The 13,157-nt window shown below is 35.7% G+C and overlaps 1 protein-coding gene across 4 annotated transcripts in view; it reads right to left on the bottom strand.

The window, feature by feature from the left end:
• Positions 1-13,157, bottom strand: part of Hipk (Homeodomain interacting protein kinase) — a 255,376-nt gene that overhangs the window by 209,382 nt on the left and 32,837 nt on the right. For all 4 annotated transcript variants that reach the window (XM_067787562.1, XM_067787565.1, XM_067787564.1 and 1 more), the window contains exon 2: positions 2,871-4,523. In XM_067787562.1, coding sequence (XP_067643663.1) covers positions 2,871-3,747 — 877 coding nt within the window. In that variant the 5' untranslated portion in view covers positions 3,748-4,523. The remainder of the gene's footprint in view (positions 1-2,870; positions 4,524-13,157) is intronic.

Raw genomic sequence — 13,157 nt, 5'->3', positions numbered from 1 at the left:
GCATTGATTTTGACTTTTTTTTTTCGATTGGTGATTTAGATTTTCCTCAATACAAAGTGTACATTTTTTATCTATGGAGAAAAATCTGACACAACCTTCGGAAAAAATAATTCAGTTGTACTTTGTTGGACTAAAATTGATTGTTGGGCTACAAAACCGCATACTCAAGAAAATTCATAGATCTTCAAATAAAAAGTTCGAACTTTTCGTAAAACTCTCTGGTGAGTTTGTATAGTTTCAGTTACAAAATTCATAAAAGTCTTTTCTTAAAATATCGAAAATAAAAAGAATTTAATTAAAAAAATTTAAAAAAAAAATTCCCACTCCTATTTTCCTGTTCGCTGCTGTATTTTGAGCCATGAAAATGGATTTTTACTAAACAAAAATTTCACGAGAGGGAGGAAAGCCTTTAGTTTTGGGTATCACTGTTCCTTAATTCTGCACGACTTGTGAACTAAAAAATTCGATGTTCCTTTGCTATAGGTCCAATTTACAATAACATCTTTTGAGATCTTCAAGTAGCCTACTCTCGCGGTGCGAGCTCAGACACTTGTGGGTGAGTGAAAGCATTTCGTTTAAAATGTTACCACGTGTCAATAAAAATAGATAATGGCGCAGAAAAATTTCTTCTAAATATTGAAATTGTTGTAATAATTTGTATTTCGAATACTTGGCCAATTAATTTTCATATTGTTGTTTACCTATCATGCTGTAGAAGTATTGGTGCATGTGCAATTCTTATCGAAGGTTAGATGCAAAAAAAGTTCGTGCCAGATTTGTAAAATACATAAACAAAATCTTTCGATTTGCACTTAAGTACATTTTTTTACATTTTCATTTTATTATTTGCACTTTTCAGCTGATTGCTTATATCAGTTGTTTATAAGTATAAAGCGTTTCAAAATAAAGTGTTGCTAATTGAAGACATTAGTGAAATAATTTAATTTTCTGTTTTTCCCATATTTTTTTCGCTAGACCTTTGCTTCCCCAATTACCTTCTAGCATTATCCATTTCAGGATTGTTTTGTGGATAATTTCGGATTTGCTTTTAGGACTGTGTCCGGGTTCGATTTCGTTATCATTTTATTATGATCTCGATTTTCGGGACTATTTCCGACCGTTGCGGTATAGTTTCGGAATTACTTAGGGACTATATCTGATCGCAAGAACGATCATGTCAAGAATATTTCGGGATTTTATTTGGATTTTTGGATTATATCGGGATCATTTTGACATCGTTTATGGATCATTATGGGACTATTTCGTGATCATTAAAGCATGATGTTTGAGATAATTCCAAGATTATTTTGCGATTGTTTTCGGCATCAGTTTTGGATCATTTTGAGACCGTTTGAACATTGTTTTAGAGATCAAATCGTTATAATTTCAAAATTGTTTTCGAAATAATTTCGGGATTGTGTTCGGACTATCTCTGGATCATTTTGGAATTGTTTGGGGTCGTTAGGGAAAACTTCAGGATCGTTCCCACATTGTATGATTATCTCCTATCATTCCGGGATCACTTTTAAATCATTTTGGAAACAATTTCGGGGCTATTTCGAGATTGTATGATCATATCGAGATTAATCGGGGATAATTTCGAAATAGTTTCGGGGTTGTATTTGGACAATCTCTGGATCATTTTGAGATTATTTTTTGATCATTCGGAATTATTTTGGCGTCATTACGGAATAGGTTCGAGATCATTGTACGACTATCTCAGGATCCATCAAGCATGATTTTCTCTATAATATCGAGATTATTTTGGTCTTTCTTTCGCGATCAGTTTTAAACAATTGGGGGTATAATTTCGAGACTATTTGGGGATTGTATGAAGAATCATATCGAGGTCACTTCGGGACAGTTTCGGAATAATTTCGGGATTGTACCAGGATTATATCGAGATGTTTTGTGAATGTTTTTGGATCATTATGGGACTATTTCGAGATCATTCCAGCATGATCTTCGAGATAGTTTCGAGAATATTTGGCACTGGTTTCGGGATCAGTTTCAGACCATTTGGAGATCGTTTGAGCATGGTTTTAGGGATGAACTCGTTATAGTGCCAGAATTTTTTTTTCGAATAATTTCGAAATTGTTTTCGGACTATCCCTGGATCATTTTGGAATCGTTTCGATATATTTTAGGACTATCTCCGATTTTCCCGGGATCATTTTTAAATCATTTGGGGGATAACTTTGGAACTATTTTGTAATTGTATGAAGGAATGTTTCAGGATCGTTTCGAGATCATTGTAGGACTATCTCCGATCATAAAGGGATCAGCGTTAAATAATTTTTGAAATAACTTCGGAACTATTTCGAGATTGCACGAGGGATCATATAAAAATTACTTGGGAAAAACTTTCGAATAATTTGGAGATTGTATTCGGACTATCTCGGGATCTTGCGATATCATTTTACGACTATCTTCGGACCATTTCAGTATTGTTTTTTCGGGATCAGTTTAAAATCATTTGGAGATTGTTTTCGGGATCAATTTACGACCATTTCAGTATTGTTTTTAGGAATATTAGGGCATTATTATTGGGGATCCATTTACAATAATTACGGGTCTATGTTTGGATAATTTCTGGGTTAATTTTATGATCACCCCTATGCTGGTTTATTGGGATCATAAGTAGGAATATATGTACATATAATTTTTTTCAAATCGTTAAGCTCAGAGTCTATTCGACCTAGACCATTAATGCGTCGTATGTGGATAAGTGGGCAACGCACAACTTATAAATTAAATTTTAATGCAAAACTAGATTACATTTAATGTGTTTCCTTCCAGCAGGCGGATTTGAGACAAATTCGCTGTGTTCATTGGCTACATATTTTGGAATTTCGCATATTCGCACTTACCTGTTTCTAGTTTACGTTTGCTTGAGAATTTTTGCTGCAACTGTCGCTGATGTTCACGCTGCTGATATTTACTACTCGACGACGACGATGATGCAGAGGAATAACGTATAGTTGATGTTTGTTTTTGTTTTTTAATTAAAGCAACTACACTTGTTTCGTTATTATTATTATTAATCTTATTGTTAAAATTGTAGTTTGTGTTGTTGTTGTTATTATGGTTGCTGCTATTACTGTTACTGTTACTACTGACAATGATACAATTATCACCGTTATTCTCTTTCAATGGTTGGCGACTCTGATCCTGAGGCGAAAGATCACAACAATTACTGTCCTCAATATAAATTACACTCGGTGCCAAATTATTATCGTCGCAGCTGCTATCAACTAAATGCTCAGAGTAAACTGTACTTGCTGCTGCAACGGCTGAACGACTTTCAAGATAATTGTGTTGTTGTTTTTGTTTTATTTGCTGCTGTTGAGTTGTCGAGTTTTTTATATGTTTCGATGATGATGATGCGGCTGCTGCCGATGACGAGGGATAAACAATTGTTGATGTTGTGGCAGCGGTGGCGGAACTTTCTGGTTTTTGTTTTTGTTGCTTTTGTTTATCGTCGTGATAACGCTGCTCGCGTTGTTTTTGTTGTTTCTGTTGTTTGCTTATGTGGGGCGATTGATTTTCAGCCTGTTCTTGTGTTGCTTCTTGTTTCTGTGTCTCGTCTTCTTGCTCAGATCTGCTTAATTGACACTCTTGTTCTTCTTCTTGTTCACGCTGTACCTCTTCTTCCTGCTGATTTTGTTGTACGCGCCTTGGTTCGCCCTCGTAGACGGGGCGACTGGAATAGTCGAAATCGGACGCGTTCACAAGCGACGTTTTCATTTGTATTCGCTAACCAATGCAATGCAAAAATTCCTTTGCAATCTTAATGCAATAAATGGAAAACCTCTTCACCACTGCGGCTACTTTTTGTCAATGTCGTTTTTGTTGCGCCTGCTGCTTCTGCTGCTGCTTCGGCTTTAAGTGTTGTTGGTCGCGCTGTTTTGCGTTCGTATGAATTGTAACAATTTGTTGTTGTAGTTGCTGTCGAATTCAATTTCGACAAACGTCCTCCTCTGCGATTTGCACGCTTCGTCCTCTCTGCTGTCAAAGGTGCAATTGGTGTTGTGGCTGGCACACAATTATTTGTGCAAATGTCAGCTGTATTCGTTGTATGTACAATGTCGATTTGTAACGGTACTGCTGCAATAATTTCCTCAGACGTCATTCGTTTTATTTATTTTGTTTTGATTTCAATGCAATCGGCATTTATTTTATGTTTTATCTTTGTCAGCACGATTTTTGCCTTCAATTAAATTTTTGCAACTCAAATTTGAGTTTTTTCAACAATTTTCAATTTTTTTTTGTATTTTTTCGTATTTCGTTTGGTTTTTGATTTAATTTTAGGGTATGTTTTTTTTTTATTTTCCAATTAAAACTGATTTAACTTAAGTTAAGATTTTTTTAAAACTTTATAGATTTCATCTTAATCTATATTATAGGGCTTAAGATATTTTTTACTTTTTCCTTATTACAAATATTTTTTTTTATTTTATTTTACAATTGATTAACTTTGTGTTTAATCAAACACTATATTTGAAACCAAAATGGTAGAACAACTGCAAAGAAAAAGAGAAAAATAGATATTAATCAATATGTATTTACTAATAAACTTCAGAAAACAGTAGTAGATTTAAAATAATTATTTTATCATTATTATTGTTATGATCATTATTAAGTGATATTAATACACTGGAGTGCCCCGTGGACTTTGTTCTGCCCGAAAATTCGTTGCTTATATTTTAAAAGTGAGCCTTGCCTTCCCTCTTCACTGTCTATCCTCTCTCTTTCTCTTCTGGCTATCTTCCATATTCATTATATTCTTGTCTATCCCTTATTACATTTATCTCCCTTCCACTCAGGGCTGCCACTCACATTTTTTTTTTTCGTACCAAAAAAACATACGAAAAGGCTTTTGAGAGTACTAAAAAAATTTTTTCGCAGTAATAAAAGACAAATGGTTTTTTTACCATTTATTATTTTCAATAAAGAAACAAAACATATGCAACTTCAATTAACTTCATTAAATATATGTATACATATATACTTTAAAGAAAAATGATTTAGCATATTAAAGCTATGAAATGCTTGCTGGACCTGCTTTACGTGTGAAGATCCGTGATAGAAAATCATTTTATAAATCACAATAGCTCTGAAATGTTAGATCGAATTAATGACATATGCGACAAATAGTACTCGTTAGATCCATAACTTATTATAGTTATAAGGTAGTTTGACAGCTGCATAGTTATTGCTTGATTGAAAATGGTTTTGTCACTGATCGTAATACGTAATACGGGCCCTGATTTCTACAAATGCTTATTTATTGCGTAGTGAAACACAATTGTAGAGATGCGCAGTTCGCACTGAGAGTCGATGTTTTCGAACATCAATGGCTTTGCGATAACTTTGACAGTGTTGTCGATTTAAATGTGTTAACGTTCCAGTTTACATCTCAGTACTTCTAATTGAACAAAAGTAGTATATGAAAAAATAGATCAAAATAAGTAAATAATCGCTTTCTAGGAAAAAGTACCAAAATCAGAAACGACGTACCATTGTACCAAATCGTTTTTAAAGTACCAGTTTTGGTACGAAAGTACCAATTCCGGCAACCCTGCTTCCACTGCCAAATCCATTCCCACTTCCTCTCTCGCTCTCAGTACCACTCCTTTTCCCACTCCCGCAGTTACTTTCACTACTTCTCCCTCTTCCACTCCTACTAACGCTTACACCCCCATTCCCACTTCAACTCTTAGTCGCACTGCCGCTGACACCTCTACTCAAAGTTCAACTCCAACTTTCACTCCCACTGCCATCCTAACTCCCACTAACACCTCCACTCCTGGCCCAATTCCCACTCGCTTTCCCCCTACTTCTCTCAACACAAAACTGAAGGGGAAGTAAAGGGAGATAATAAACTCTTTGAAAGTTGCTTCAAATGCTGCAGGTAGACCAAAGTAAGGGAGAACGAAGTCTGCCGACTTTTCTAGAAAATGAAAATAAATAAAACACACAGAAGGAGATAGTAAATAATTACATATGGCGAATTCGGTACAAGGTGTTGTAATTCCATCAGCTGACTGCTTCTACTTGATAATTTCCAAGCAACGCCAATATGTCAGTTAATTGAAATCAATGCAATTTTTTCTTTTGACTTGACATTCTTCTGCACTCCGAATTGGGGTGAAGTCGCTTTGCTATAACCTTGTATCAAAGCGAATCAATAAAAAGTGATGGCAAAGCGAATTCAATAAAATCGCCGTCAAGTCAAAAGAAAATTTGCATTGATTTCGATCAAGGCGAATCCATACCAAGAAAATTTTAATTGATTTCGATTAACTGGCATATTAAAGTACAAGGCGCTGTATGGAAAATAATCAAGAAGAAGCAATCAGCTTTTGATATATCAACACCTGGTACTAAATTCGCCTTGATTTCGATAAACTGAAAATATTGCCTGAGTAGGCTTTGTATGGAAAACATTATTTTCCGTACAGTGCCTTGTACTTTAATATGTCAGTTAATCGAAATCAATTAAAATTTTCTTTTGACTTGAATTCTGCACGGCGAATTTTTTGAATTCGCTTTGCCACCTTCCTGGTATGGATTCGCCTTGGTGGGAAATAATCAAGAACAAGCATTCAGCTGTTGATATATCAACACCTGGTACTGAATTCGCCTTGCAAAAAGCAAAAATAGAAAAAATATAATTAGAAAAAACTAAAAGGTAAAAATTGTACGTAGCAACCTGCACAAAAACAAATATATGTAAGTATTGTCAACACCCGACAACAAAAAGAATTACATTTCTATAATTAACAGAAAAAACAGCAACAAAAAATTATCATTAAGCAATTTAAATCATATATAATTAAAAAAAAATACATAAATATGTATACGAGAGTTGCAATTTGCTAGTTTTTTATGATGATTCTGCTTTCACCTGTTTCACCCACCCGCACAGACACATTAAGATCATCTGTCTCGCAAAAAAAAAATTAAAAATGTAATTGACATAAAATTAATAAAATTACTTTGTTATTATTTTTGAGTGCTGGATTTAATTTTTTATTTATTTTTTTTATTTTGGTAACAAGTCAGTTTATTTAAAATTTTTAATTCTCACGGTTCTCATATTTTGTTATTTTATTTTGGTTTTGTTTTCAGCTGATTTCATTTATTTGATTGCATGGTCGAGGGAATTGTCAAAAGGAGATGGCAAACTCAAAATGAAACCACCACATTGGCAACATTTTCTTAACCATGCAAAAACTGCTAAGTTTTATGTTCCCATTCCATACCATTCGCACCAACACCAATACACAGATTTTGACAATTTGAACAGACATATTTTGTTATTGTACAGATGAGCCAACCATATAGTTGAACCATGGAACATTACATTTTTTTTTATTATGATGAAATAATAAAGGTGATGTCAACAACATAATCTCATTTTTTCGCCAGCTCTATTTGCCAGTATTTACTTGTACTACAAAACTTCTAAATTTTTATTGCTAAATTTTTTGTAGAAATTTGCTCAAAAAATTTTGTTTTCTGCAAAATTTTGTCTATAATCTTTTGGGAAAACAAAGTTACGTTTATGTTTATGTCTAAAAAAATCTGGTAACTGCTTACATAGTTATTATATATCTCTAAACGTATAGTAAAATCTACTCCGATCGTAGTAGAATTCAAAGTCAGTTATATGTATATGATAGACAACCCTCTAAATTATGCACGCCGAACTTGTCAGAATAAGAGAAAACGTCAACGGGGTGAGAACACCTGAATATTCATTTCATCATGTATTTTATTATATTAAATTTTGTATGAGAACCCGCAAATTCTTAGTCTTTGGAGTGTAATCATTTTGGTGAGAAAACCATCATAACGGCCGAGAGAAATCCAGACTCTGCCACTTTCGTCCTGAATTATGGGCAACATTGTCCTCGTTGCTGAAGGACGGAGGAAGTTTTATTCCGCGGTAGATTGAAAGGCTTAGAGGAGGAACTTAGCTTTGTCCAGCGGTTTCATGGCTCTGCGAATGCAGACTGGAATCAACAAAAAAAGCTATGCTACAAATAAACTTTTATCTCCCTTGTCTCTATAGATTTTTAACATTACAGGACTTGGCACTGATTTAATGTACATATGGCCATATTGTTCACGACGTGGACCTTGCATATAACACAGCAAATGGACAGCCACTTCGATGGCATAACGTTACTAGTGTCGAACCCTCAGAACTATTGGTTGCCGCGGTCGATCAGAGTCTCTGCTTCAATACAAATGCATCCGAAATTGCCTACAATGCACAAAGATGCATCAAAATCCTCAAATATGTTACATGTTTGTTTGTCTCCTTTGGTTTGGCATTTCCACAAAATTTTTGAGAGATTTTAAAACTTTTAAAAATCAAAAATGGCCGCCGCGAGGAGAGAATATTTCTATCATGTTTAAAACAAAAATCGTATAAGACGTTTATGTCAAGTGCGATTATAGATGAATCTTCTGGGTATTTTTAGCATAATTAGCAATGGTCTAGTCAGTAGTCTTTGAAATGTAGATATTGCGCTTTTTAACTGTTTTGCAAATATTAACAAGTAAGGAAAGCTAAGTTCGGGTGTAACCGAACATTACAAACTCAGCTGAGAGCTTTGGAGACAAAGTAAGGGAAAATCACCCTTTAGCAAAATGAACCTAGGGTAACCATGGAATGTGTTTGTATGACATGTGTATCAAATAAAAGGTGTTAATGATTATTTAAAACGTAGTGGGCCTTAGTTCTATAGGTGGACGCCTTTTCGAGATATCGCAATAAGGGTGGACCAGGGGTGACTCTAGAATGTGTTTGTACGATATGGGTATCAAATTAAAAGTATTAATGAAGGTTTTAAAAGGGAGTATCCCTTAGTTGTATATGTGAAGGCGTTTTCGAGATATCGACCAAAATGTGGACCAGGGTGACCCAGAACATCTTCTGTCGGGTACCGCTAATTTATTTATATATGTCATACCACGAACAGTATTCCTGCCAAGATTCCAAGGGCTTTTGATTTCGCCCTACAGAACTTTTTCATTTTCTTCTACTTAATATGGTAGGTGTCACACCCATTTTACAAAGTTTTTTCTAAAGTTATATTTTGCGTCAAAAAACCAATCAAATTACCATGTTTCATCTCTTTTTTCATATTTTTTCGTAATTTTCAATTTCGAAAAAGTGGGCGTGGTCATAGTCAGATTTCGCCCATTTTCAATACCAAGAAAAAGTGAGTTCGGATAAGTACGTGAACTAAGTTTAGTTAAGATATATCGATTTTTGCGCAAGTTATCGTGTTAACGGCCGAGCGGAAGGACAGACGGTCGACTTTGTATAAAAACTGGGCGTGGCTTCAACCGATTTCGTCATAGAATCTATGTCCGTACCAAATTTCACAAGGATTGGTAAATTTTTGGTCGACTTATGGCATTAAAAGTATTCTAGACGAATTAAATGAAAAAGGGCGGAGTTACTCCCATTTTGAAATTTTCTCTTATCTTTGTATTTTGTTACACCATATCATTACTGGAGTCGAATGTTGACATAATTTACTTTTATACTGTAAAGATATTAAATTTTTTGTTAAAATTTGAGTTAAAAAAAAAAAATTTTAAAGTGGGCGTGTTCATCATCCGATTTCGTTAATTTTTATTTAGCACACATATAGTAATAGGAGTAACGTGCCTACCGAATTTCATCATGATATCTTCAACGACTGCCAAATTACAGCTTGCAAAACTTTTAAATTACCTTCTTTTAAAAGTGGGCGGTGACACGCCCATTGTCCAAAATTTTTCTAATTTTCTATTTTGGGTCATAAGGTCAACGCACCTACCAAGTTTCATCGCTTTATCCGTCTTTGGTAATGAATTATGGCACTTTTTCGGTTTTTCGAAATACCAAATTTCATCAAGATACCTCAAAATTTACTCACGTTATCGTGTTTACAGACGGACGGACACTGCTAATTGGATTTATTTTTTCACCCAGATCATTTTTATGTATAGAAGTCTATATCTATCTCGATTAGTTTATGCCGTTACGGATTACCGTTATGCGAACAAAGTTAATATACTCTATGAGCTCTGCTCAGCTGAGTATAAAAATTTACTTCACTACAATTTCAGTTGTTCTCTAGATTATGTTGGGGTACAGTTAATGTTGTTGTTGTGTTTGTCCTAACGGGGAAATTTAGGGCGTTGGTAGTGCTGTGCACTTATGCAGTTAAATGGTGGAACAGGAGAGTTTCCAAGGTATTCGCTACTGGCACAAGGAGTGATATCGGTCGATGTGAGTAACATGGTTTTCCAAGCTTTAGGGGTGGCTTTAGTAAAGGATCCTCGCCATTTTCCATTGCACTGCAATGACAAATGGCGTCAACGATAAGGTAAATACTCCTTTATCTCCAAGGTCTTTAAGCAATAAGCAGGATACAGTTTTTTAAATACTCTTCCCATTTAGCACGTTTGTGTTCATTTACCAGCCGCATAATATTCAAGATGAGATTCCTAATATAAGGGTCTCTAGGGTCGAGCTGTCTCGCTAGGTCACGTTTTCTTGCTAGCGCTGCAACTTCAGCAGGGAAGTGCGGTATGATTTCGGGTATTCTACCGGTGTGTCGAAGAAAAGTTGTGATGACTTTTGCGGAACGAGCGCCTGCCTTGTCGGCCATCCGTCGGAATGGGAAGAACAGCGAAAGATTGATTTGTGAAAGTTTTGTTTTCTTCCTGATTTGTTTTTTTTTTATTACATGTCCACCGTTCCGAGGTGATATGAAGTTTGCTGAATCCTGAATAGGGAGGACTGTGGGCAGGTGGTCCGTGGCTTATGTAAGCAGCGGCTGCCATTCAACGCAATTTATGATTCCTGCGCTTACGATGGAATTGTCTGGCAAGCTGTGACAATTTCCTGCAATTCGAGTGGGGGCATTGCCATTTATCGTGCAGAATGTCGTATTTTCTATTTGCTGTGCTAGTCCCCTGCCTCTGTCAGCTATCAGGTTGGAATGACAGAGGTCGTGGTGGCCGTAAAATGGCTAAGAATAGGACAACCATCTTAGTATCTATGGTCGGTGGCAATAATCGCCTAAGTGATAAAAGGATAGAATATAGGCGATTATTTTTTGTGACCCCCAGATATAATAGTATGGCTATCTAAATTATTTGCCCGCATATGCAGCAAAACCACTCCCTTGTAGCTTTCCGAAGCAAGAGAGTATGGAGCAGTGCAGTTGCAAGGAGCTGCTGCGAGGATGACAATTTGTAGGATGATGTTACAGTTAAATTAAAGCCCTTTGTAGGGAAAAAAATACCAGTAGCTCCGGTACCGGCTGTCGTGGGAAGCGGGATACAGTAAGTCGAAGTTGTTATGAAGTAGGGTTTTGCATGAGGTTCAAGCAGCTCACTACTTCCGGTCGCTTGCGGACAAGTATCCTCTGGCTAGCCACTAAACATACGTTTAGTGGTGAGCTAATGTGAGAAGGCGACAACCTGGCTAGGATACTATGCCATAATCAGTTTAAGGGCTAGCTGGGAGATCTGTCGTCGGCAGTGTTTGTCCACCACGAGGTGCGGCTGCAAGCGGGCGTCTGTCTTGAATCAAGCGGCTCGCTATATAAACGTGTACATAATGTTTTCATCCCCGCTGAGCGGGTTATGCGCTGGGCTTGGGGCCAGCCACGGCAAACCACACTCCAATGAAAAACTCAACAACGCCTCGGATTACACTATGAACACATTCAATATATGTGAGGTCTTCATCACCGGACCTAAGACTCCTTGCCAGCTCCTGCTTGATTTATACTAAAGAAGTATGTTTGATGCATTCTAATCTAAGGCCCGGTTATTCAGTGCGAGTTTAAACTTCAGTTAAAGTTGACTAGAGTTTAACCCTGCCACTTCGGCCGCTTAAGTTGAGATGAGCAGCAAAATTTGTTGTTATCGAACAAAGTGGCAAGGTTAAACTCTAGTCAACTTTAACTGGAATTTAAACTCGCACTGAAAAACCTAGCCTAAGGATTACTAAAGAATATGTTATGTAGCATAATTTTAAAGTGTCAGGTTTGTTAGCTATGCTCTATACTAAAGTTATTAACCGAATCTTATTTTCCCTATTCCAAAGAATGTATAAGATTTATTCTACGTTTCCTTGCCAAAGCAGAATTGCGGGGCAACTTTCTACTTTATCTTTTCCTTCGATTGATCTTCTTGTCTTCTTTGAATATTGAGTTTCTGTCTGAGGCTGCACTTTTTTGTTTTGCACCTTTCAACCAAAAGCAGCAAGCACAGAATAAAACAAGTAAAGGTGTCTAAGTTCGGGTGTAACCGAACATTATATACTCAGCGTGAGATTCAATTGCACATTTCATTTCAGATAAATTACTTTTCTACATAACACGTGGCACCGCCCGTTAAAAAAAAAATGTCTCCCCATTTCCTCTTACAATAAAACTTGACAAGTGAAATATCATCGATTCAAAACTATTTTTTGCTAAGTCTTTAACCGATCCCGTCCATTTTTACTAGAAATATTTTCTGATATAAGGAAAATATGTATACACAATTTCACTACGATATGTTACTTTTCTTCTAGTTATGGCTCCAGAAATATAAAAAAATTGCTTCATAAAAGGGGCGGAGCCACGCCCTTTTTTAAAATTTTATGTTCTTCCTATTTATTGTTATAAATAAACTTTGGAAATGAAATACCACTGATATAAAGCTCTTAGATATAGCTTATTTTATTCGTCCACGACCCTTTTAAAAATCTTTTATATAAAAGTGGGCATGGTCCTTGACCGATTTCTTTAATTTTTCTTCAAAGCATTCCTTATAGTAAAGGCAACCGGTCTGCCAAATTTTGTTACGATAGGTTTAACGATTTTTGATTTATGATTAATAATATTTGTAAAATTGATTTTGTCACAAATGGGCGGTGCCACGTCCATTTAAAATTTTTTTTCAAATTTACATCAAGAGTCTCAATATCAGTCCACACGTGAAATTTCAACATTCTAGGTGTATTATTTACTAAATAATCAGGTTTTTTGTGTTTTCCAAAATGTTATATATATAAAAAAGTGGGCGTGGTTATCATCCGATTTCGCTCATTTTCAATACGAATCTATTCTGGGTCCAGATAAGCTCGT

Source organism: Eurosta solidaginis, chromosome 5 (genome assembly GCF_040869045.1).
Source record: "Eurosta solidaginis isolate ZX-2024a chromosome 5, ASM4086904v1, whole genome shotgun sequence".
In the NCBI taxonomy this organism is placed as follows: domain Eukaryota; kingdom Metazoa; phylum Arthropoda; class Insecta; order Diptera; family Tephritidae; genus Eurosta; species Eurosta solidaginis.
Note: the sequence above shows the minus strand (reverse complement) of the source record. Positions and strands in the feature narration are given on the sequence as shown.